The sequence below is a fragment of the Pezoporus occidentalis genome, unplaced genomic scaffold (assembly GCF_034315485.1).
Source record: "Pezoporus occidentalis ecotype Australia unplaced genomic scaffold, CSIRO_AGI_Poc_V1 ctg377, whole genome shotgun sequence".
Taxonomy (NCBI): domain Eukaryota; kingdom Metazoa; phylum Chordata; class Aves; order Psittaciformes; family Psittacidae; genus Pezoporus; species Pezoporus occidentalis.
Window position 1 is genome coordinate 11,175 of NW_026915699.1, and position 25,687 is coordinate 36,861.

Genomic DNA, 25,687 nt, shown 5'->3' on the forward strand with positions numbered 1-25,687 from the left:
GCCCTCTCTATCATGTGACCCAGAAGAAGAATGATTTTAAATGGGCCCTGAGCAACAGCAAGCCTTTGAGCAAATCAAATGCGAGATAGTTCATGCAGTAGCCCTTGGACCTGTTCAGACCGGGCCAGATGTAAAAAATGTACTGTACACCCAGCTGGGGAGAACGGTCCTACCTGGAGCCTCTGGCAGAAAGCTCCAGGGGGGACTCGAGGTCAACCCCTTGGCTTGTGGAGTCAGGAATACAAAGGATCTGAGGCCAGCTATACCCCAACTGAGAAAGAGATACTGGCAGCCTATGAAGGGATTCGAGCTGCTTTGGCAGTGATTGGCACTGAAGCACAGCTCCTCCTGGCAGCCCGGTTGCCCGTGCTGGGCTGGATGTTCAAAGGCAGGGTCTCCTCTACACATCATGCAACCGATGCTACATGGAGTAAATGGGCTGCACTCATTACACAACGAACTCGAATAGGAAATCCCAGTCGTCCAGGCATTCTAGAAGTCATCATGGACTGGCCAGAGGGCAAAGTTTTTGGAATGTCACCAGAGGAGGAGGTGATGCGTGCTGAAGAGGTCCCACCGTATAATAAACTGTCAGAAAGTGAAAAGCAGTATGCCTTGTTTACTGATGGGTCCTGTCATATTGTGGGAAAGCATCGGAGATGGAAGGCAGCTGTATGGAGTCCTGGACGACAAGTTGCATAAACTGCTGAAGGAGAGGGTGAATCGAGTCAGTTTGCGGAGGTGAAAGCCATCCAGCTGCAGATTGTCTTCCTGGCCTGGCCTTAGACCTATTTCACCCCCACAAACCTGCCTGGTGACCTGGACCCTTGGCTGGCCCTGGCTACCACCTTTGCACCCACCTTACTCACTTGCTTGGATGCTGTGGGACAGGGCTGGCCAGTGAGTTCTCTGCCCTATTGGCTGGCTTACAGTTCATGCTTCCAGCTCCCCATCCCTTAAGAAACATCCAACCCTCATTGCGCTTATGGTTAGTTACAGAGGAAATTGAGTGGCAGACATGTGACAGACTTCCGAATGTCTTACGTGGCTCTGGGTAAAATGATGTGCAACTCTGTAAGTACAGGTGGTCAGGCAGTACCTATGTCACCTCTGGGGCAAGTGCTGTCAGAAAAGAGAGTAGGAACAGCCAATATTAAGCAAATTGATCATCTTTAATGCTTCCATCAAGATGCAGGTATTGATGCTGGAAATTAATAATCCTGCTGCCCCCATTAAAATATACAAATGGCTTCACTCTGATTTTATCGAGCTGGGAGGCATTGGGGGTTTGTGGAGACTCACTGGTAAGGCTTAGAAGAGTTCCAGCAGGAAGTTCAATGCATCATCTCAAATGACAGCTGCATTGCAAATGTCATGTGAATTCCTCTGATAGATCACCATGACAAGAAAAAGAGCAGCCTTCTTGTGAGGGGCTGTGCTTTCTGCTGTGTGCACAAATGTTCTACCAACCACCTCGGCTTGTGAAGGCAGATGTCATGCAGTCTGCAAACATCTTGTGGTGCCCTGGAGCCATCTGCCTCCTCTGCCCAGCAGAACTGCAACAGGTCTGTGTGGAGGGAGGTTTCCAAGCACCCAGGATCCTCTGCTTGAGCAGGATGCCAGCCAGGTCTTTCCCCTGCAAAGCTCCAGCTGCATCTCAGAGATAGATGGAAGGGTGTGAATAAGGTTACACGGGTGGTGTCCTTTCAGCATATCCCTCCCGTAAGACCCTCAGTCATGTTAGAAACATCCTGAGCCCCTGCAGGTCTGAGGTGGCCCAAGCCTCTGACTTCCCTGAGATTTGCTGTGGATTGGCCTGGGTTTCACTGCTCTCTTCTCCTCTCACCCTTCCTGCAGCCCTGATGTGGAGTTCTGTGGCTACTGCATCACGCACCCCTCTGAAAGCAAGATCAACTTCAGGATCCAGACCAGAGGTATGGGATGTGCATTGTTTTAATGTTCAGGGCCCTTCTTTTGTGGAAAGCCCTCTGCTCATGTCAGGTTTCCACCATGAGTCATTTCAATAAAGAAAACCCCTCTTCTCCCTCTTCTGTGCAGGCACGGTACTGTAGTGCTGGGGTAAGGTCGATCTGCTATGTCCTGTCAGAGGTGATGGGTGCTTCATCTGCCCCTAAATCAGCAGAAGTTTTGGAAAGCCAACGCAAAGTGTGCTGGCATACATAGCTGCAATGAGATAATTTGCTTCTGCTTCTCCTTGCTTGTCTGGCAGCTTTGGTCATCAGACTGTGAACCAAAACTCTCTTGAAAAGCCACATCAGTCTGTGCTATCTTTTGACTTGCCTTCCAAAGGGGTCTGTGTTCCCTGTTAATAGGCAGCGCTGACAACTCTGAGCCTCAGGCCATCACTCACTCACTCCAGCTCAGCCCACTGCCCTCCATCTAGGCTCCACAGCTTTGTCTGCTGCCGCAGGAGGACAGTGTTCATTCCTTCCTTATGGGGCTGTTCCCCTGAGTATCTAGTTTGTGCTTGCTGACACTTTAATTTCCTAAAAATGAGTAGTGCTGAGGCTCTTCTTGTCAAGGGAACCCCTTCCCTGTGGGGCTACCTGCAGGATTCGGCTCTGCCCTTCCTGGACCACAGCCTGGGCCATGTGTGGCATGTGCCTGTTCCCATCACAGGGGAACAACCACACTGCCCAAAGCAGTGGGAGAGGGCCACCAACCCCTTTGGAAACCACTGACCCGTCTTCTTTCCCAAAGGGGCCCTTCCTGCTGTTGAGCCATTCCAGAAAGGGCTGAACGACACATTTGCTAACATGTGCTCAACACCTTTGAGGTGAGACTATTCCTGAAGAGTTCAGGGGGCTTTTCTCTCTCTCTTGGTCTCAGAGGAGAGAGGAAAGGGTTGACAGTTGTGTTGTAGGTGTAAAGAACCTACAGTTATCTCAGACCTTCTCTGCATGACCTGCAGCATGGCCTGGCTTCCTGTTCCTTGGAGTGAATGTAAAGCTCAGTCACTTCTGAAGGTACCTGGAGCTCTGTCGGAGCTGCGCAGGGTCCTCTGCGCTGGACAGAGAAGTCACAGCACAGAGCAGGGTGGTGGCATGGGATGTATGAGCCACTCGGGTATATGCTGTTAACATTTGTTCTTTGCTCTTGCTTGCAGAGGAGCATGAAGGAGTACAGGGCCCAGAGGGAGGAAGAGATACAGTAGCATTTAGGGATGGCAGTCTCCATGGATGTGTGTAACATCTGTGTGTTGAATTCCCTGTGCCAAGTATTTCTGGTTGTGTGTTTGTCCTGAGTTCAGCAGTAGCAGTCATTTTTAATCCTTCTTAGTAGCTGGTGCAGTGCTATGGTTTTTAACTTTCAGCCTGGAAACAATGCTGATAACACCAGTGTTTTTAGTTGCTGCTCAGTAGTGTCTACTCTGACCAAGGACTTTCTGAGTCTCATGCTCTGCCAGGGAGGAGGGGAAGCCGGGAGGAAGCAGAGACAGGACACTTGACCCAAACTAGCCAAAGAGGTATTCCATACTACAACATGTCATGCCCACTATATAAACTGGGGGAGTTACCCAGAAGGGTTGGATCACTGCTCAGTCAGGCTGAGTATCAGTCAGCAGGTAGTGAGTGGTTGTGTTCTCTTCCCTTGTTTATTTCCCTTATCATTATTATTATTGGTGGTAGCAGTAGTGGGTTTGTGTTATACCTTAGTTACTGGACTGTTCTTCTTTCAACCCGTGGGAGTTACATTCTTTCCATTCTCCTCCCCATCCCTCCTGGGAGGGGGGGGGAAAGAGGGGGAGTGAGAGAGAGACTGCATGGCTGACTGAGTTTAAACCACGACAGTGTTTTATGACTGCTTTGATGCAAACCTGTATTTTCTCTAATAATAAAGATTATGGAGGCTGATGTTGCAGAGGTGACACTGTGTTCAGCTCAGCAGGGTATGAAATATGATAGAAGGCAGTTCTTCCACTCTTCTGTCTTATTTCTGTCTCTTTCCAAGCGTCGTTGCTTTTGTCTGCCCAGGATTTTGAGATCACACAGTTTTCAGGTAGCCTTGTGCACAGAGCTAGTCTGCCCCACGTCCACAGGGAGCAGAGGAGCTCAGCACTGTGCAAAGTCCAGCTTTTAGAGAGGCAGCACCCTCTCCCAGTTTCAATCTTTCTGTTGCAGGCACCACTGCAGTTGACTTCAACAGATAAAACCGGCTTTCCTTTTTAAACAGAGCGTTATTCGCTTGCAGCCCAGAACCCCTCTGTGCTGGGCTGCATCCCCAGAGTGTGAGCAGCAGTTGAGGGAGGGGATTCTCCCCCTCTGCTGTGCTCTGGGGAGACCCCTCTGCAGTCCTGATCCAGCTCTGGAGCAACACCACAAGAGGGACGTGGAGCTGCTGGAGTGAGTCCAGAGGAGGCCACGGAGATGCTGGGAGGGTTCTGGGGACAGGCTGAGAAACCTGGAGAGGGGCTTTTTACAAGGCAATGTACGGACAGGACAAGGGGGAATGGCTTTAACCTGTCTGAGGGGAGATTGCTACTTAATGGGAAACACCCAGGAGAAAGAAAGTCTCCTTTCAAACACCACCACATTTTATTAACATACAGAGGAATAATAGGGAGTGTAAGAGAAACAATGTTGTTTTCGCATAACTGGGGATGGGGCTTTGCAAGATTTAGGCTTTCCAATATTAAGATTTTTCAATACTGGGGCTGCGGCTGTTACTCAGGGAACAAAACAGAGGGTTTTGTTTTTCTAAGTTTTGTAACTTAGAAAGACACACTCTGTGGTTAAAGACAATATCATCTCTGGATGAGAGACACACTCTGTGGTTAGAAAGAATACTATCTTTGTACGACCCATGACTAAGCAGGTGCGGGTTGGTTAAACATAAGTCGGGGTACCACATGTCTGCCAGAGAGTTATGAAATCGAACCATAAAAAGAGATAAATAAATGAGAGGAACGGGCATACAAAATCGAATAAGGGGAGATGTAACCAGAGGTGGGACAGTTGGCATGTAGATTATATGCGTCGGATAGTCTGTAAACCTTGGAGTACCCAACCAGTGGGGAAACAAGGGAGGGAATTTGTGGACAGCACAGGAAATATAATTCATTGTTCTGCTTTTGCTGTGTGTGCCTACTTGCCAGGATACCCATTTTTGCAATGACATTAATAAACAGCTGCTTCACTGCTGTGTCTACCCTGAGCTTTTAGAAGAAAAGTTTTTTTGTCAGTTTCCTCCAGAGCCCAATGTCCCCACCCAGAGCCACTTCACAGCTCTGCAGGGGACTAACAGAGGAACAATCCGCTCCTGCACCAATGAAGAGGAAATCTGCTAGTGCAGCCAAGAACCAGTGGTGGTGTATAGCAGTAGGAGATTCTGCTTTGAAAGGTAGAGGCACTGCATCCAGTTGCCCAAAGAAGTGGTAAAGGCTCTGTCCCTTTCAGATGAAGAGACCAGGTTTAGAAGGGACCTTAAAACTCATCCAGTTCCAACCCTGGGCACAGCCAGGCACACCAGACACACCCAGGAGTTGCTGTGATTGGACCTGCTCTCGGCACAGCTCACCTATGAGAATGGGAGAGTGACCAAGAATTGCAAATCATATATTCATAGATCCCAGACTGGTTTGGCTTGGGAGGCTCATCTAATTCTTACCCCCTGCCATGGGCAGGGACACCTTCCACTAGAGCAGTTTTCTCACAGCACTGTCCAAACTGGCTAGGAGGGGAATTGCCTGCAAGATTATAAGCAAAATCATTTAAAAAAAATCCTTTTACTAAATTGTCTACACCAGGAGTTTTCAGTCTTCATTTTTCTTCATTAACTTTGTTTGTCCTCCAACACAACGCAGCCAGCTCTGGGGCAGAGCATAGCAGCAGCACTGTGGCATGGACACAGCCGCATCTGCTCCTTTGGGTGGGTTGGGTTATGGAAAGGTACTGGTCTAGCTACTCGTCAGCCATTCTGCTTTCCTTGAAACACATTAGTCTTTCAGAAATGTCATTTGTTTGTAAAACCTTTGCATTTCAGTGAAAGCAAAGCTAAAAAAAACCAACAGTTGGAAAATGTTTTGCTTTATTTGCAAGTCTGCTCCCCCTTTGTCCTCTCTTTGTTTTTTCCCTAGGCAACATGAAAAGGGGAATGAGGAGAAGAAACAGAGAGGTAAAAGAGAGAAGGGAAAAACAACAGTAATAAAAACTTGGTAAGTAGAACTTTCTCATACAGGTTTTAAAGTTTTGGCGAGATATGCAAGCATGATTTTTTAGAAAAACACACTGGGAAAGCACTTGGAAATTAAATAATAAATCTGTGAACACTCTTTGCCATATTTTGGTTAGCTCTACCAGCTCTTTTAGCCGAGATTGGACCTCCTCTGTTGGCTTTTCCACCGCAGTTTGACTATGAGGATGAGCAGCAGTGTCACCCTTACAGATGGATGAACCTGGTGTCATGGTGCTGTGGCCAAGAGACATCAGGGTCAAGCTCTGCTGCCCTTTGGAGCTTGGCCTCGTTGGCAGCAGCAAAATGCCCCTTCTTTCCCTTCAGAGCTGTGCTCTTTCAGGCAGTCCCCCTCCCCAGAGCCAGTGGCTGAAGGAGTCAGTGGAGTTTCCAGCTGCCGAAGACAGCAGCAACTGAAGGCTGGATGCTTTTCTGGAAGGGCCCAGCTCCTGGATCCTCTCCCTTGCATCCTGCGGCAGGCAGAGAATTAGCTGCTGCCAGGTTCAGCAGAGGGCAGAAAAGGTGAGGCCTGGTTCCATGGCTGCAAGCCTCATTCACATTTAAGCCTTCTCTTTCCCAGGCTTACACACTGTTCCCTGAAGGACAGCCCCTCTGGCCAGCAACTGTGCCCAGCTAGCAGGAGCTCACCTGCCCTCGGGAGGGAGAAGATGGAGCTGACAGCCACTAGCTTCCACCAAGGGTATCTGCTCCTCTAAGCCATGTGGTTCCATACAGTCCCTTTCTTGTGCCATACACAGGTGGGGTGAGCACCATCCTTGGGCGGGGAGCCTGGGGAAGAATTGAATTGGGGAGGACTTACAGGGCTCCTTGAGTCAGGTTTGTCACTGAAGCAGTTGACAAACAATGAAGCAAAGTTACTGCCCATCTCTCCCTACCATGAACGGGAGGAGATTCCACACAGTCAGTGCGTCTACCAGACATACACGTGGCCAGGATCTTATCCTGGCTCTGTGCAGGGACAAACTGTCCCAATCACAGAGGGAGATGATAAGGAATGTTACCAAACCTTTTCTTTGGCTTTTTCAGCTGGAAATTGTCACTCATGGTCCTCTCCCCCTCCTCCTCATCCCACACTCATCTCAATGTGACCACATCTCAACCTTCTTTTCCTTTTCTAACACATCTCCTGACCCCACATTTCCAACCAAGACAAATGGCCATAAGTCATTTGCTTTTCCTGCAAGGAAATGAAAAATCATGTGAGGATCTGCATCCTCTTCCCTCTCCTCCAGAAGTGGCTCAGACCAGGGGATGGATCGGAATGGTACAGAGCCTGTGTTCAGAGCTAGTCCCAGGGGTCTAGTGAAATGCTGCAGCTCCTTCCAGGTGGGTTATCACATGAAGACAAAAATTGTTCAGGCCCAGCCAGGAAATAGCCATGCAAGAGTAATGGAGGAGTCCTGCCATTCTGGCACAGAGCCTTCTCCTCTTGGCCCTGCCAGAGGCATGGCTTTAGGAAGAGCTGTACTTGTTACTCAAGCGGGAGCTGCTCCGGTCCACCCCAAGCTCCTGCCCGTTGGCTTTCCACTTCCCAACAGAGCCCTTGTCATCTGTCGGTGTAATGCTCAGAGTGGATCTCTGGCACCAGCAGCACAGGCAGGACTGCGAGGAAACAAAAGTGGGGAGAGATTTCAGGTGTGGGCTACAGGGTAAAACAGGAGGAAATATTCCCTTACCGATGTTGGCAAATCAACCTGCACAGTGCCAGGCTGGGGATCGCAGCCTGCACTTCTGAACTTTGCCATCCTGCAGATCTGCTGGGAGCAGGTTTTCCATGATAGGGCTGGTGAGGATTGGAAACAAAGACACCAAAATCTTGGGTACTTTTTGCAATTGTGTTTTCTTATCCTTGGGGGACAGAAAATACAGATAATGCTTAGCTGGGCTCAGCTCTTTTTGACACAGCATCTAGGAAGTGATTCCCTTCCCATCTGTTTCTATCCCTTCTCATCTCATCCCCTTCCTTTCTCAGGGCTCCACTACTCCTGAATATGATCTCTGAATAACTTGGGATCAACGTTTAAAGCACCCCTTGTCTCTAGTCTAATGGTTTGTGGGGATGTTTCTGATTCAGAATGAGAGGGATTTTTTCTTTTGCTTGTCCTGCACTGGCAAAAGCATCCCCATCAGAGGGCAGCGAGCTCTGGCATACTGGAAGCTTCAAGGAGAGGCACCTAGCAAGGGCAAAAACTGGGAGAAATATGATCAGAACATGAGCAAATGGGAGAGCCCTGTGGGCTGGTGGCAGCTCCTTTCCACTTATCTCAGGAGCACAGAAGTCCGCTGCAGTGGGGGTGCCTCTGTCTGTGCTGTGTCTAGTCCATGGGAGTTTATGCCAGTGTCTGTGAACAGTCACTGTAGCCAGGAGCTCTGGAGGGATCAATCCTACCTGGAAGCAGTTCTTGAATTTCCGGCTGACAAAGTAGAGAGCCACAGGGTTGATGCAGGAGTTGAGGGAGGCCATATTGATCCCAAAGTAATCCATCACAAGGAGGAAACTGAGGCCAGAGGGAAGACAGGAGGGTAGGCATGTTGGAAGCTCACAGAGCAGAGAACTGAGGCAGGGTTTCCAAACTTCCTGCACATTGCCTGGCCCAGGGGCCTGCTTCTATGGAGGGCTGGTGACTGATAACACAGAGCTCAGCACAAAACAGTCCCTCCCACAAATGGGCAACTGCCCCACGCTTTTTCTTGCGAGGCGCATTTCCTAAGGAAACCAAAAGCATGAGATCTGATTTCCCCTGGTGACTTTGACATTCTCAAACTCAAGCAGGCTCAAGTAGCCATGTCTAGTCTGAACTGGATTTTGGTGTGATGGGTACAGAGGAGAGGGGAAGATGGGCACCTACCATGTGTCAGAAAGCGTGCACAGTCCTCAGATGTGCTGCATCCCCTGTAGCCCTTCAGGGAATGTTTCTCTGCCCAGGAGCCCTCTTTAACCCATAGCTTTATAGAAACATTTCAAATTTTAATTTCTCCTCTTATAATGGACCCCCACGCCCTTTGCTTCTGCCTGGGAGAGCAATGCCATCTAGAATAGGAGCTACTGAAACAAAGTGTTTGGAAGGCAACCCCACCAGGCTCCCATGAGAGCCCACAGAGCCTCCACCAGTGCCCATCAGGACTACCAGCCCAGTGCCCTCTTGCTGCTGTCCTTACCTGAGCAGTTCACATCTGTTGGGGTCCATCTGGTCATAGATGGTCTTCTTGAGGATGCGGCTAAGGTGGAGTGGAAGCCAGCAGAGTGCAAAGATCACCACAAGGCAGAACACTGTCTTGGCCACCTCCCGGCGCTGTAAAGAGAAGGTGGTCAGGGAGAAGGGGTCTGGCTGAGCATTAGAGTACAGATGTAGCAAAGCACCATCTCCCCATGCTGAGCAAGGGCCCTTCAAGTAATTTCTGTAGTCTGATGATACTGGGTACCCATTTTGAGTCCAAAGAACAATCTGCAGGTTCCAAATCCTGTATCATGAAGAAGACTCTGAGATCCAGGCTGCAGCAGTGTGCAGGGTATGAGCAGCACAATATGGACCAGACTCACACCATTGCTCTTGGTGACTTTGCTGGGGTGACACTTCCCAGAACATGGGGAGTATATCATAATCCAGGGGGATATCCATCATCCATTCACTCTTCACTCTATCTTACTGTGACAACCAGCTGGTCTGCCTCAAGGGATCACTCTGCAAAGGGTAGGAGGGGACAGTAAACAACTCTTTCCCTGTACCCCTTGTCTATGATAAGGCATCTTCAGCATTCAGTCCAGTTTGGTGTGATCTGGGCTGGCATAGCATAGCCAAGGATAAATGACCATAAGAAGCTGGAAATCAAGCTGGTCTATGGTCATAAGGTTTGGGATGTCCTTGAAGTTGGGCACTGGATAGGCTGGATGCCTATCTCCCTTAATCCAGTGTGCCAGTATCTGTTGACCTCCCTCAGGCTATGTTAGCTCATAGAACCATAGAATCACAGAATGGTTTGGATTAGAAGGGACCTTAAAGCTCCTCCAGTTCCAAGACCCTGCCATGGGCAGGGACACCTTCCATTCGAGCCCCTTGCTCCAAGCCTCATCCAACCTGGCCTTGGACACTGCCAGGGATGGGGCAGCCACAGCTTCTCTGTGCTCATACATGTCCTTCACAGCACATGTTCCCTTCAATAGCTCTCCCTCCTGTTTGGAAGATACCAGTTTCTGCCTTCTTGGTTTTCTTACCCGTTTCATGTGGTCATTCAAAGCAGTTCTCATGCCGTTTCTCTTGTTCAACATCTCGCATGACATGAGGGTGTAGAAGATGCCAGTGCATACCAAGGGGAGGCAGAAATAGAAGCCAAAAAGCCACCAGTCTTTCACATCACGGTAGAACTACAGGCAAAGGGAAAAAGCAACTGGAAAGTGGGGAAGGGTGAGCGGATAAGTGGGGCATGAGATGACGCAGGCCCTGATGGTGATGCTGGCCCAAATCAGACACTTCTGATGTGTGGAAGTGTGTCAGCTCCTGTGCTAAGTGCACATATCTTCCTGCAAGGCACATGTTCTAACATAAAGCAGTGAAGGCTGGTTTACATCTGGCTGATAGTCCCATTTAGCACTCCTGTGCAAGAACCAGTTGCAAGGAGCTCTTGTATGTAAGGGTTTTCATTCCCTTGCTTGCCCTTAGGGGGCCCTGTGATAAAGGTTACCCATGCAGACTGGTTGTGGAGACCCTTTTTGGCCTGTTGGGACAGTGAAACAGGTTCTGAAGCTTCCTGAGATGTGTTAGGACCTTCTTATGTGGATGGTGAAGACATGACATAGCATAAGGATGATAAGGTCTGATTTCTGGTCCCATATTCAAAGCAAGTCTGCCCCTTGCCACTACAGTCCTTTGTCTGATACTGCTCTCCCTGTGCTCACTCTGATGGCTAGAAGAAGCCATATGCAGAAGCATCGAACCAAGGAGAGAAGGTGCTTCTGTTGCCTGTGTCTCCCTCCTCTTTGCACTGCAGCTGGGGTGCAACAGAGTACTTACCATCATGAAGCTGGATTTCTGTTCAGAGGCAAGCATGCACACCCACAGGTGTTGTTCCCAGTAGCTGAGCTCCACCATGTCGAAGGCTATAGCTTCAGGCACTGCAAGCACGATGGCCACTGCCCAGATCAGCATCACCTCCACTGCCTTCCACATGGGGATTCCTATCCCCTGGATCCGACTCCAGGATGCCACTGCTCGGTACCTGCCCAGTGTGGGGAAACACAGCATGAGTAGATTAGAGTGGGAAAAGCAACTGTCAGGAAGGGGCTGAGAAGGTGCAGATCAGAGTTGCTCCCAAAGGCCCTTCCCTTATGCCTTCCTTCTCCACCCTTGAACCTTCTCTTTCTGTGAAATGGGAAAGATCAGATAAAAGGGCTTGATGGCAGCTATCCTTGGCCAACATCTACTTGCCACTGGGGAGATGCCACCCTTCCCCCCACTCCAGCAGTTGTTCCAGCAGATCATGACCCTCCCCTCAACCTTTTCCAGCAGGATATAAACTGTCACCAGAGTCAGTTCCTGTTAGATTTCAACTCTACATGATAGCACTTTGTGCCCACTTCTAAATTTGTCCCGGGACAAAGCTGCCCTCCACTCTGCCCTTTAGTTACAGAGAGGGTACCTGCTGTAAGTCAAATATGGGTCAGGCTGGGCAGTGCAGCTGTAGAAGTGCTTCTCACCTGTCGATGCTGAGAGCACAAAGGCTGAGGACCGTAATGCCCACCGAAGCCTTCTGGATGAAGGGGACCAGCTTGCACACCTGCACGCCAAAGGGCCAGTCCTTTGCCAAGAGCTGGGGAAGAACCACAGCATTAACAAGCTGCTTCAGGAAATCATGTCCGGCTTTCTGGCCAAGCAGGTGATTACCCACAAGGTGTGAGAAGCCCACAGAGAGCAGCTGAAAGCTCTCTGAGGTTCCCTCACTGGGATTACACAGAGCATGCTATCCAGTGTTTTGTGTTGAACTGGGAACTGTTCGTTTCCCCAGGGGCTCATTGTGAGGTGTGTTGACAGTTAGAAGGATGGTCCAGACACCAGGACCTGACCCCAGACTCTGAATGGATCTGAATCCTAAATGCTGCAATGGGCTTTGGGTTGCAAGGACAGCTTCTTTTGGTGCTTTCAAAGCCACCCTTACCATACTCTGGCCCTCTACCACACTTAGATTCCTTATAGAACACATGCTGGGGCCCCAGGCTAAGCTGGGGCAAGCAGTGGGTTTCAGTGGGGACAAGATGCTCTGAAGGCAGAAGAAATCCAGGGCACTCCCTCATAAGGGTGAGAGTGAACCTGGGTTCACAACCTGACACCTGGAACCCACCCCGAGGTTATCCCTACTCATTCAACCAAGCTCTTTAGTTTGGCCTCAGCAGCAAGACAAATCAATCAGGAGAACGTGTCTGTTTCGAGCTAAAAAACCTATATAGTTTTCAGTCCATTTTCACTTGAAGGGTATCTACTCACAGTGATTTCAGACCCTCCGACAGCCACATCTGGTTGTTCTCAACTTCTTCCTACTTCAAATTTCTCTGCCTTCTCCCCCCAGCATCCAGCCAGCTTGATTCAGAACTCCTCTGGGACTCTGTTTCCACTATCAAGGCCAATGTGAAGCTCTAACTCCATCTCACAGCATTCCTTCCAACCCTTCATAGAAATCTATGGCTCCAAAAACTCAAGCAGTGGGTGAGAAAGAGCTGTAATGGCTCGTATGCGCCTCACAGATATTGTAACACTTCTGCTCCATACCAAGGTCTCATTCAGGTCTACTGCAGAGCTCAGGTATCCCTGCTTCTATTTTGTGCCTCCTCTCAAATTTAGGAGGCAGTGCTCCTGCAAGAAGCCCCTGGTTTATAATACAGCTCTCTTCCTTGTTTCAGGAAGAGTCTCCACATTTATCTAAAATAAAAACTATATTTGCTTGAGGCTGCACGTTGAGAAGTGTGCCCAGTGAACAAGAACAAGAATTTTTGCTTAGTTGAAATTAACATTGTGTTGTAATGTCAGAAGACTGCAAGTGATTCTTGTAATTTTAGATGAGACTTAAAAGATCTGGAAGGTTGTATGCTTGTGTGTGTCTGCATAACACAGCTGTAGCTGGGAACACCTCTGCTTTCCCAGGAATGTACTCCGAGATTTTTGTCTATGTTTTTCTCACCCTTTGGAGAGCAGAAACACCCTCCCTGCCTCCCTTGCCAAAATGTAATGCAATAAGGAGCAGGCTTATTTTGATGCCTCCGTCCCCAGGGCACAGAGGCAGGTGGGAGCAGATCATAGAATCACAGACTGGTTTGTAATGGAGGGAACCTTAAAGTTCATCCAGTTCCAAGCCCTGCCACGGGCAGGGACCCCTTCCACTAGAGCAGCTTGCTCCAAGCCCCTGTGTCCAACCTGGCCTTGAACACTGCCAGGGATGGGGCAGCCACAGCTTCTATGGGCAACCTCTGCCAGATGCCTCTGCTGCAATTGCCAGGCTGCTGCAGCACTCATGCCACATGGAACCTACCTTATACACATTGATGGGTAGAGCAATGAGGATGTAGAGCAGGTCTCCAAGTGCCAAGCTGGCAATGAGGACATTTGGCCCATTCCTCATGCACTTGTTCTTGTAAATGATCCTCAGGAGTGTGGAGTTGCCGATGATCCCCACTATGAAGATGGTGCAGGACACTATGGTGTTGATGTATTTGAAGATGTGTCTGATATCTGCGGGCTTCACACACACAGGCAGCAGGGGTGGCTCAGAGCTGGTGCTCCCAGAGACGCTCTCTGTGTGGTTCGACTGCCTGTTATCCTGGAGCAGGCTTGGCTGGACCAGGCTGTAAACCTGCTCCTGGCTAAGCACCTCAAAGGGGATGGTGCTCTCCTGGAAAGCCCTTGGGGTCTGACTGTGTGCCCCAGAGAAGAGGCAAGCCAGGAAAATGGCCAGAGTGGTGGGAGCTGGGATTTTTGCCATTGAGGACTGAACATCAAAGCTGGCTGCAGGAGTCCTCATAATGCTCGTGGGATGCCTTTGCATGGGTCTCAACTGGATCTGCAGATGGAGAGAGGGACAACGGAGAGAACAGGATGAGCAAGGGAAGGAGGAACGAGATGAGAAAGTCCATCATCACAATGAGAAGAAATAACTCCATATTAGATCCCATCGGGCAAAGCCAGACCCCTGCATGTGGGAGTCTTTGCTCCTAAAACTAAACATGCCTGCTCAGTAAAACAAACTACAAGGAAAACAGTCTTTTATGCCTCTTACCCAGTACCTCAGCAAATGAGGGCACCTGCCTTTTCCGAAATCAGCTCCTGATCTTGGTATTGCTGCTCACATGGCAAATTTGGCTTCTATTTTATGCCCACCCCACACTTCTCATTCAGTTCTGATTGAAGGAGCAGTTCTGGGGCACCTGACCTGTCGATACCGGCACATCTGGGCAATTCCACAAACCCCATCCCAGGGTGCACAGACCCAGCAGAATCTTTTCTTCCAGTTCATGCCATGGGAAGTCTGGAGCCACACTAAAATCCCTCTCTTCAGCAGAGCCCATGAGCTACCACAGGCCACTTTCCAGTGCAAAGTGGAAAGACCCAGCACAGCCTTGCTGGGAACTGTGATGGGAAAACACTACAAGGGTTTTTCCAGAAACGCTTTGTTGATACCTGATATCTTACTCCAGTTTATGTGTGAGCAGTAGAGCCCCTCCTTCCCTATCCTCATCACTGTTAGTTGAACCACTTCCTTTCCAAATCCACTGTGTCCATTCAACTCAATACTCAGGGATATAAATCTCCCTGTGCTGTGCGCAGCTTTGACTGCTGAGCACAGTAGTCTCCCAAGCTCACCAAGGCTGGAGCACTGCTAATAATTATCACCAGAGTGGGTTCTGCTTTGTAAATCTCAGCCAGTACCTTCTGGCAGGACTAGCTAAACTTCTGCTCCACAACCACAGGAGGAAGCTGGGGAGGCTGTAGCACTGTCCTGGCATAAGGGAATTTGTGGAAGGGGCTTCTGGATGATCCAGATATGATCACCTGTGGGAAGTGAGCCCAAGGAGGGAGTGGAAGATGTCAGCACCCTGCCAGTGTGTGTCCCAGACAGGGAGAGATCTTGGGTGCCCTGGTTGCAGTGGGTGAAGAACTGTTTCTCAAACTATGAAACTTTACAGCTTTGAAGGGAGGAAAGATTGCTGTGCTAGAAACAGGAGCTTTCTGGGGCTTCCTTGGGATGCGCTCTACTGTGGAGAAGCCAGTTAGGCAGGAATTGGGATACCCGCACAGGATTAGAGATGGGACTTCCATCTTCCCTCTGACTCCACCCAGCAGAGTTGGGATCTGAGCCCAATCAGCCCAGGGATCTGCTCCCCAGAACCATTCAGCCAAGGCACTCCTGAGCTGTAGCACAGTTCCCCCACCCAGTACCAGGGAGACCCCAGGACCAGCAATGTTGGTATGGTGGGAGGATGCTGTTCCCACCTTGGGAAGGCTTGACCAAATGAGCCACCAGTCCCATCAGGTAAACCCACAGCTTCTCTAGATACAGCTGTGCATTCATTGTGTGTTGTGGCCTCAGGATGGGCTTTTTAAAAATGCCTGGGCATGCAGATAGCTGCATGCTGGGAGAAGAAAGGGAGAGAAATAAATAACCTGATGGAGCACAAATCCAAGTCATTGGAGACCTGGGTGCAAATTCCTGCTCTGCCTTAGTGCAGGGACTTTAGTCCTCAGCTCTCTGTCCTGCCCCAGGCTACACCAAGGGCAGTTGTCTCATGGGTGGATGCCCTGACCGAAGCTCTCCTCTCCTCCCCACCATGCCCACAGGACTGCAGCTTATCAGAGAGGGCATACAGCTCAGAAGTCCTGCCTGGGATCCTTGAGGGTCTGGGCAGCTCACAGCGAACACCTTTGGATGGCACAGACAAGTGTCTGCCACTCAGGGCGGTCGGGGGGGTTGGAGAAAGCTCCTTGAGTCAGCAGCCATCAGAGTGCTACCACAGCATCCCTGGCAAGTCATGTCCTCTGCCCTCTGCAGCAGTGGCTGCTGTTGTCTGCTCCCCTGACACAGGACTACAGAGCCTGGTGTGGCTGTTCAGCCCCTGGGTATTTGGCAGAAAAGCTCATGTGAGTGTCACAGGACACGGCTCACTGGACCCTGCCCGTCCCCTTCACAGCGCAGCACTCCCCCCCCCCCGCCCCAATCTTGACTTAAAATCCAGCAATTCAGTAAAAGAGAACCATTGTTTTCTCCTGCTCAGGAGCCCATTTACGTCTTGCCCTCCACGCTCTCGCATCTCGGAGTGCTTAGGAGCATAACCCTTCCTCAAGTTGGGGGGAAATGAGGCGCGACAGAGCATCAACAAGACAGTTCATTGCCTAGATGTGAAGGCAGTGTCAGCATCACTTGACCCCAAATCCTCTGGACTTTGCTCATATTGCTGATTGTCTGGGGAAGCAACTCGGTGCCTGAAGAGGCCATCCCCATCCCACTTGCCTGGCTGGGGTTCTTCTGTTAGCAAGCAGCTTAGACACGAGAAGTGGAAATGCCCTTTATGTTGTGCTGAGTTCAAACTGTGGCTGAAACCACTGGAGTCAGGATATGGACATTGCAGAATGACTCCCAGAGAGGAGATGAGACTGACAAACATTGCCATAGCCCTGCACAGCTTCTGCCTTAAAGGTGCCAGGTGCAGGCTGGGGGGCTTAGGTTTCCTCTTGCCTGGGAGCCCACCACATCCCAGGCAGCGTCCTCATCTCAAGCCACCCTCTCCACCACAACACACAGGGCAGGCTGCCATCAAGAACAGCTCTGCTTGTGCTGTTCTGCCAGACTAACCTCACCAAACCCAAACCAGACCTTTCCTGCAAGAAAAAGCATTTATTGCAGCAAAAATGCCATGGGTGGGGGAAAAGAGGGATAAAGGCAGATGACAACACCACATCCCCAGATGCTTCCCTGACCTGACCCCAGTTTGGTCTGTAAGCAGAAGGACCTTCCCCCCTGCCAAGGTGTGCTGGATTTTTTCTTGTCCATCCTCTCCCTGTCCCTGCTCAGGCGCCATGGTCCAAGTTTGGGAGCTGGGGGCGTGGGGGGTATCTGAGGAACATGCAAAAACTCACCCTGACACGAGAAATCACCTTGTTTGCAAATCAGCACACACAGAACAGCAAAGCTTCTCAATGCAGTTCAGTCACCTTCCTCGTGACCACAAACTTCAGGTGCTTCTGGGATCAGCTTCTGTCCCTCTCACAGCTCCTTCCCACTTCACAGGCTGCTGGGCATGTCCTGCAGGCCCGGGGAGAACTGCAGCGTTGTAGATCCTGCGGCGTGCTGTTGCATATGGGCTCGTGCTCAGGGGAATGTTTCTTCCCTCTCCTGACGTGCTGAGGTCTCTGAACAGAGGCGTTGGTTATATACAAAATCACAGGGCTCCCCCCGAGCCCAGCCCCTGTGACCAATGGGCGAAGCGCGGGACAGGGATGGAGGAGGGTGAAGCAGGAGAACCGCAGCGCAGCGCTGCCCTGGGAAGGAGGCGAAAACAGTCAACAAGTGAAGCTCGAGGGGGAGGGAGGCAGCGGGGAAGCTGCCGTCGCAGAGCAGCCCCGAGGCTGAGCTTTGGGGAAGGAACCTGCATCCCCGACCACCTTTGGAGAACAGAGACATCAAAGCCTTCTCTGCCCAGGGCTTATGGAGGCAGCTGCTCCATCTGGAGCTTGTGAGGGAATGCTGGGGAGCAAGGAAGGCAGAGGGGACTCGTGGTTTCCATTCCATCAGACAGCAGAGTTTAACAAGCCCTTCCTGAGGTGCTGAGGAGAGACAAGCCTCACTTTTCCCTCTGTCGGTCTCCCCGAGCCCTGCTCTAGGTGAAGCAGGCTGGGAACAGGTTTCAGACCATGCTCTCATCTGCAAGCAGCTGTGCTGTTGTCTTTTCACATGGCAGCTCTGGGGTCTTTGCTGTGGTTCCTGAGCACCCTGAGCTGTCTGATGGCTCAGGATGCAGGGCAGGGCCTGAGCACTGGTGCTGCTGTAGGGTCACACCAGCCTCCCCCATCCACCACACAGCCAGTCCAGGCTCTGGGCACCGTCCTGGCTTCAAGACTCCTCTCTGCTCTCCACCTGCCTTTGAACAGGAAATCATGAGCAGTGCCTTCATGAGATTCCTCTTGTCATTCTCCAAACCATATGATCCTGCAGACAGTCAGTGCTGCTGCACAGCTTGCAGACAAACCTGCTCCCAGCCTCCTGGGCTGGTGTCTTTAAAGGGCATCAGGAGGTGACCTCCCACCATTCGCTAAGGGAGGCTACCCCTCTGCACCCTTACGCTCCCAGACAGGTCAGGAAATATGCACCTCAAATAGCCCTTCCCCACCCAGGGCAGAAGTCACGGCATCTCAGGCGGTGCCTCCTTTAATCCTGTGGCTGGTTTGGAGGGCTGCAGCTTTTCCTTAGCTCTTTCCCCAGAGTTCATGAGCCCACATGGCACCCCTCCTGCTGACCCCACTGGAGAGGTATCCTGCAGCCCTATTTTGGGACAGTCATGTTTCTGCATGTGACAGGGGAATGAATGGGCCTTTCTTTTCTGCTGGATTCAAAGGAGGGCTCCAGCCCCCTTCAGAGACCCCCAGTTTCTTACACAGAGTCAAATAGTGCCCTTGAAACACAACTCAGCTTCAAGGCTGATGTCAAGAGTCACTTAAATTATCAGAATTAAGAAACTAATCTGAAGCAAGTCATGGTTCAATCTAGGAGCAACCAGCAATGTAGCTCCGTGCAGCCAGGCTCATGAGGTCTGTTTTGCACAGACTGCCCTTAGGCTTTGAAGACACATCAAGTATAATTAATTTGGTTTTCTGCTGCCAGCTGGGTTGCAATTCACATCCAAGCAGCACAGAAGATGGCTTGGCAAGATTGGCAAGTCCCGAGCATGGCAAGCTCAGAGGAGCCAGAGCTCAGAAAAACACTGACTCCTCATTGATATATTAGATGAGGAGACTGATTCTCTGTCTTCACACTGCCTTTAAGCCTGGTCAGTTGATTTGCAGCCTGGAGCTAAGATTTCAAACATACTCTCAAGTCCTTGAGAGAGCATCTGGATGAGATTCTACTAAAGACCATCATCCATCTGTCAGTGTCTCCTGCTAATGCTTCAGTCATACTTGTTGAGAAGATGGACAGATCTGCATTGTAATGAAATACCACAAACATATCACAAGAAAGAGCAGACAGCTTTTGCTTTGAGCTGCTGGAAGGATGTGTTCTGAAAACTTACCTTTGCAGGCAAACTTCAATGGCTTCTACAGTTTATTTTGTATGCAAGCAGCTAAGGTGAAAACATCACATTTTTGCACTGAGTGTAGCTGTCTCAAGTACCTCATTCATCTCTACATCCCGTGCTCATCCTCTTACATCCTTTTGTTCCTCTTAGCGTAGGCTTTGGATCAGCTCTTGGCCATCTCCAACAGCCTTATGCCTTTCCCTCCTCCTACCTGACCTACCCCTGTGATTCTTCAGTATCACAAGAAAAAGAGCCAATAGGTAAAACCTAAGAAGCATGAATTTCTTATGTCACAGCAAAGATCTTGTGAATCAATGCAACTAAGAGTGCTACCATGATGGAAGAGGTCAGATGAAGTGAATGGCAAACAAGTTTTGGGCTGTTCGTGCACTCTGGGACTGTCTTGGAGCAGCAGCTTTAGGTCTAGCATTCCCAGTTTGGAATACTCATTGGAATTAGTTCTCCAAAGCTCTGAGTTAAAGTGGAGTTTGTTCCTGGCCTGTGATCTGCAGCCCTCCTGCTCATCTTGGAGTAAATCATCCCATGCATGACTTTGCCTGGGAGCTAAGGTTTAACTATTCAAAGCTGCAACACCAAAGTAAAGCCAAGTCCCATGATAGTGTCACAGCAAGAAATCAGCTTCCTGGTGTGATCAGCGTATCTCTGTGGTGCAGAGAGAGGCACAGATCGGGGCATCCAACCCTTTTGCCAACTGTGGGAAGATGTTGATGGCTTTTGAGTCAAAGCCACTGGAACAGCAGTCCTTAAAGCTTTGAGAGAAAAACAACCGCTTCTGCTTCAAGGCTGAATCAATGCATTTAACACGCAGGCAAATAAGTTTGGAACTGTCCCACAAAGAGTCAGTTGTGCTCTGTTTTTTGTGTGTGATCGCATGAGAGGAATCAGATCACACAGGTGTGGTCCTCCAGTAGAGAGATATCTGGAAGAATTGTTTAAGAGGTTCATTTTAGACCCCGTTAATTTGTGGACACATTCACACTCCTGCAAAATGAATGCAGATGTTTATTCAGGCCTGGGCTGGAGGTGGCTGTCAGAACCTGGAGGGTGCTGGTTGGTCTTAATGGCCCTGAGCAGCCTCACCTGGGTGCTCCACCCCACCCACGGGCCCTAGCATCCTATAACAGTTCAGGTCTAAAAGCCTTACTCTCCTCAGCTGTTGAGCCATGCCCTTATCTCAAAATGTGCCTGTTGCTATGAGCTTACCCACTGAGTTCAGCTCTTGGTTGGACCTGGCTGCCTTCTCTAGCCCTGCCCTGCTTGCCTTGATCAGGTACTGTGGGGCAGGCCCTGGGTGGTGGGGCTCTGTCTCACTAGCTGTGCTATCCCTTTGGCTCCCTGTCCTTGAGGGAGCTGCTGGTTTTTGTGGGTCCCTAGCGAAGGAATGGTGCTTGTGTGTGGTAGGGGTGCCCCTCAAGGAGCAGAAATGTGGAGGAGAGTTTTGTGGCTGATTTTGGGGTGTCATGGAGGGAGCTTATCTCTATAGGGAGAAGCTATATCCAAGCTTGCCTCCTGAGCTCACCTTTAGGAAGGAATGGGAGTTACCACTGGGACCATCTTGTTGCATGTTACAGTTCCTTCCCATCCTCTCTTCTCTCCCATTTCCTTTGTCCTCCAGCCCTTCTGCAGTGCTCTGGTTGCCTCCACTCCTTAAATCTTGCAACCAGCATTTCCTTTACACTGTTGCTTCTGCCTGAGAGGTCTGAAGTGCTGGAGAACTGCTCTGGCATCTGTCCAGGGGTGCTTTTCATTCTGGTCAGGCTCTCCAGTGCTACTATCATTTTGATGATTAACTTATATATCCTTCACTCCCTCCAGGCTGGTTTCACCAGGTTTTAACCCCTGGCACAACCAGCATAGCAATGGACAATAAAAAGAGCAAATGATGATGCCAACACCTGTCCTGCCCTTTACTTGTTTCCTTTCTTATGGGGAGTCTGAAGAGATGCTCCTTTTGCTTGGGAAAGCTTCGAAGCAGTGGGATGAAAAGTCCCACTTTCCCCATATACTTGTCAGTCATGCCTCCTGACCTGTAGCAGTCTAAAAGGAGCTACAGATAATCTTGCGTGTAGCCCCAACTACAAAACCTTCAGGAATTCCAGGGTGGATCCCACCAAATTCTCCTGATGTGCTCCTTTGCAAAGGGCTAGAAAATAGCAATTGCTTGAGTACTTTCATCTGTGTATGATTCTGTGTTTGTTTGCAGCCACAACCCTCCCCACCAGTCAGGATGGGTGGTTGGAGGAATGGGTTGTTTAAAACACATGGGGTGCTGGGATTTTCCTTCCCATTTGAGGAGGGAATGTCTCAGAAGGCATCTCTGCACCGCAAAGCCAGATCACTGCTGTTCCCATGAGTCCAAGATGACCCCACACTGTTTCTTTTCTTGTAACTTATCAGCTGGGGCCAACTGAAGTCAAGCTGTCTGGAGATGAGAGGGCATTTGCAGCCTCACTTCTGAGGCACAGAATGTTTCATGACAGTAGTCACAAATAGAAAATTTGCCAGCTCCTTCTCTTTGAAGGTTGTCCATTCTGTCTGAGGGTCCATGTGTGTAGGTGAGTTTCTGCTTGCCATTTGATGAATTGGGGCTTTCAGTGAGCAGAAGCCTCTTGTCATCTTCAGATGTCTTAGAAGACAGCCCTGATTGGAAGCCATCAGAGTTCAGGATAACTATACTACTCATGTGTTGAGGGAGCCTTCAAGGAAGTCTCAGAAACGGTGGACATCTCTACTCCAATGAAGTTGCTGAAACTAGTGTGAATGGAGGATGTTGATGGAAAGAAGACTTGTTTCTTCAGAAATCCCTCAGATCTTGAGGATTCTCCAGAAACAGAGAAGAAGCATCTACCAGGCTTAGTGTGGCGTTCAAACCAGCTTGGCACTATTGGTGGGATATGAAGGGCTGAGAAGAGTTTGGACAAAAGGGTTATTGCTCTTGAAATAATTGGAGATAATTATAAAGATTAATGGCTTCTTCCTGAGGAGCCACCAATGCAAGCTTCATCTTCTGCAAGTACTGTTGACCTTTCCAGGAAATGGGAATGAGGAAATACAGCAGGAGATAGATTGGGTAAACAATATGTAGAGTCTTTATGAGGAGAGCAAGATTAACATGTGATTCCCTACATTCAACCATATCACCCCCCTCACTGCTGCTTGCAAGCAGTGTTAGTTGGCTGCTTACCAGTGGTAAAGTGAGAAAGGGTAAAGTATAAAATGCCTTTAACTCTGGCATCTCCTAAATGTCCCACTCACTATGTGTTCCATGTGGAGTGATCATCTTGTCCTTGCAGGCTTCATGCTGGAGGGGATGTGCTGGGAGAGGCAACATGAAACTCAACCAGAGTCCAGAGTGAGTCAAGCAATACGAGTGTATGGAAGGGCTCGGGGAAGGTTTTCATACTTCTGGACTGGAGCTGGGATAATACTAAAGGGGTAAGGAAAAGAAAAAATGCAGAAAGAGGAGTTGCCTTGTGTATCAAGGATGGCCTGGAGACAAAACCCGATCACGCATGTTAGGACTGACTGATTTCATGTGAGGCTTGTCAATAGTGTCTCTGTGTGGAGGAGACACTGATCCTCTGTGGAGGGCTGTGTGTCCCAGGAGAGCTGCTGGGTCACAAGCAGCACATGTGACTGGAGACTGCTCCCCCTGTGTGAGCCCCACCATGGCTAATCCATCTTGATGGTGGAGTTAAGGACAGTGGGTGTGGGACATCCTGTCTCGGGAAGCATCTTCCTGCTCCATTAACTCCCACAAGCAGAACAAAGAAGGAAAGAAAACTATTGGGTGGGAGGCTTCATGTTGAAAATACTCCCAATATTCCATCTCAGGCTCTTATAATGCTTTCTGGGGAGCTTTATGTGCTCTTGCATGCAGCAGCTGTACAACATGGTTCTTGCTCCTATGGACTGATGAGAAGGCTTTTCTTATGGACACATCCCATTGGTCAACCCACAGACTTCCTTTAGGAATTGAAAGTAGTGTATGGGCAGTAGCTGATTCCCTCTGATTAGCTGCTAAACACATGATGATGCGAGGCTCCTTTATGCTGAGCTGTCTCTCCACCAATGAATGCATCGTGGACCCTGGAAACACAGCAGGTGAGACAGCCCTGTGTGCTCTGCTGACAGCCTCTGGAGGGAAGGAGCTGGTTCAATGTGCTGGGATGCCACAGTCTCACCATGCATCTGTCAGTAGATCAAAGATGGGAGAAGAGCCCCAACAGAGAGCAGATGAAGTGACAAGAGGAAAAAAAAGATGTTGATGCTATGATAAAAAGCTATAGGAGAAACCAACACTTCCTACAGAGCCAGGAGCTTTATCACAGTAAGAAAAGTACCCAAACCTTTCCAGACTCTTTTCTGTCTCCATGTTAACGATCATCAGTCTTTTCAGATCTTCCTCACATGTAAGAAGTTTGATGGAATAAGGAATCCCAGAAAGTATTTAGTCCATCACTTCCCTCATCCACCATCAGCCCTCCCCAACCCGCTGGTCATGGCTTGCACGTCTTATTTTTACAACCCTCTGGGCTGAAGATGTCCTGATATCCAGAGGGTGCATCCAAATGCTTCACAAGCCTTTTTGCTTAAAGTTTTTCCTGTGTTAGGGTGCAGCTGGCCAAGCTTGGGCAAGTAGTTTAGCTGTCCTAGAGCAGTTTCCCTCAGAGTAAGAGCCTGTCTCTGATCAACGGAGGCAGGGTCAGGATTTTGAAGACCCCAGAGGGAGATTCTCTGCATAAGACTAGGCAAAAGTCAACATCAGAGGAACTGAATCCTGCAGCCAGGTGTTTGTTTCCCCATTCATCACACCGAACTGCGCAGAATGTGTGGAGGTGGTGTCAATACTGACCAAGTCATCCTTCACAGGTGGTGCTTGGTCAGGGCTTTCACACCGAGCCTCCCTGGGATGCGTCAGCTATTCATGTATGTCCCACAGAAATATTTGTGATTTAAATCATCTATTTTGGGGTAACTTCAGGTAAGGTCATAGCCCTGCTTCTTAATTAATGGGGAGAGTCTGAATCTACAGGCCCTGAATTGCCCTGTGGACATCCTACAGGTTCTTAAAGGCTGATTGACCAACAACTTCACGTGTGTGGACTAAGGTGGTGGGAACACCTTCCTCCCAACCACCCACCTAGACTCCAGTTTTAGGGAATGTTGCCTTAGCTGTGCCTGGTGCCTGCCATGCTAATGCAGAGTAAAGGGATCTTGGTGGTGGAGGGCTGAAATATGCCCCCAGCACTTCCCACTTGAGGAGGTGAAGGCAAGAGTAGAATAACAATTGAAAAGCCCCAGGCACCTAGTTCACCCTCCTCAGCTTTGATGGGGCAGTGGCATTGCTCAAAGGGTAAGCTGAGTCCTGCCTGTTTATTTTAAGCTGAAAGCCAAAATGGTCATGCTAGTTACTTGAAAGTTTGTTTCTGTGTTCTGCTAATTATCAGCCTCGGAGAGCACCCAGAACCTCTCTGGGGCCCAAAGCATTGCGAAAACACAGAAAGGTTAATTGAAGACAATGGCAAAACAAGAATCCCAGCTTTAACCTTCCTGGTCTGCCCTTGTTATGCTAACAGCATGGTGCCGGCAGATTTAATGACTCCTCATTACCCTGCTAGCTAATTAACCTTCTGCCCTGAAAAGCAGAAAGTCTGAAAAAGAACCTCTTGCCCCGGAACCTCTTCTTGCCAGCAGCCTGTAGGGTTAAAGGAGACATCTCCAGTGCTGTCAGGCTCAAATCCTGCATGGTTTCCAAATGATTCCCATTAAATCAGGTCAGTGGTTTGGTGTGTGTATTGGGATGGCTTCATGGCAGCTGGTGGTGCTGGTTGTAGGACAGTCTGTTTGCTCAGCATCCCTGATGCTGAGAGGGAAGCTGTGTGGCTCCTACAGGGAGAGCTAAGAACAGGCAGAAGTGTAACTTGTCATGGCAAGGATGCTCATGGGAGCAGTAGGAGTTGATGGGGGGTCAGAGAGATGGTCTAGGGAAGGCATAGACCTGGAGAGCTGCACCCACAGCTGTGGGGGCTGAGGAGTGGAGATAGTGCCTGGTCTTCCTGGTAATGACCCTCTCTGCTGGCAGTGGTTGCAGCTATCACTATAGATGCTGGGGATTGTCTTGTAACAGGGAGCTGCTGGTTGTCTTGGTTAATGGAGCAAAAAAACATTACCCCCTGCTTC

The 25,687-nt window shown here is 49.7% G+C and overlaps 1 protein-coding gene and 1 long non-coding RNA gene across 4 annotated transcripts; one reads left to right on the forward strand and one right to left on the reverse strand.

Annotated features, from left to right (window-relative positions):
- Window positions 1–814: 814 nt before the first annotated feature.
- Window positions 815–4,705, forward strand: LOC134170466 (uncharacterized). Its single transcript, XR_009967273.1, has 3 exons — window positions 815–1,934; window positions 2,722–2,797; window positions 3,128–4,705. It is a non-coding gene; the product is annotated as an uncharacterized LOC134170466 (long non-coding RNA).
- A 1,327-nt stretch (window positions 4,706–6,032) lies between these two features.
- LOC134170467 (endothelin receptor type B-like) lies at window positions 6,033–17,711 on the reverse strand. Of its 3 annotated transcripts, none has more exons than XM_062631838.1 (8): window positions 17,346–17,711; window positions 13,729–14,256; window positions 11,906–12,018; window positions 11,223–11,427; window positions 10,427–10,576; window positions 9,373–9,506; window positions 8,603–8,711; window positions 6,033–7,815 (listed from the first exon to the last, which is right to left on the reverse strand). In XM_062631838.1, exons 2-8 carry the CDS (start codon window positions 14,239–14,241, stop codon window positions 7,666–7,668), a joined length of 1,374 nt encoding a protein of 457 aa, XP_062487822.1. In that variant the 5' UTR covers window positions 14,242–14,256; window positions 17,346–17,711; the 3' UTR covers window positions 6,033–7,665. The 3 variants fall into 3 exon arrangements, with proteins under 3 accessions (XP_062487822.1, XP_062487821.1, XP_062487820.1); XM_062631837.1 differs by having other exon boundaries at window positions 17,422–17,710; XM_062631836.1 differs by having other exon boundaries at window positions 17,328–17,710.
- Between the last annotated feature and the right edge of the window lie 7,976 nt (window positions 17,712–25,687).

Bases quoted from the DNA above. Each gene is read 5' to 3' on its own strand.
- LOC134170467 (XM_062631838.1), bottom strand. From the start codon at position 14,241: ATGCAAAGGCATCCCACGAGCATTATGAGGACTCCTGCAGCCAGCTTT. The intron at 10,577-11,222 runs GTAAGTACTCTG...CTTTGCCTGTAG, and splicing joins AGAAATCCAGCTTCATGATG to TTCTACCGTGATGTGAAAGA. The intron at 7,816-8,602 runs GTAGGATTGATC...GTTTCCTCGCAG, and splicing joins AATTCAAGAACTGCTTCCAG to TCCTGCCTGTGCTGCTGGTG.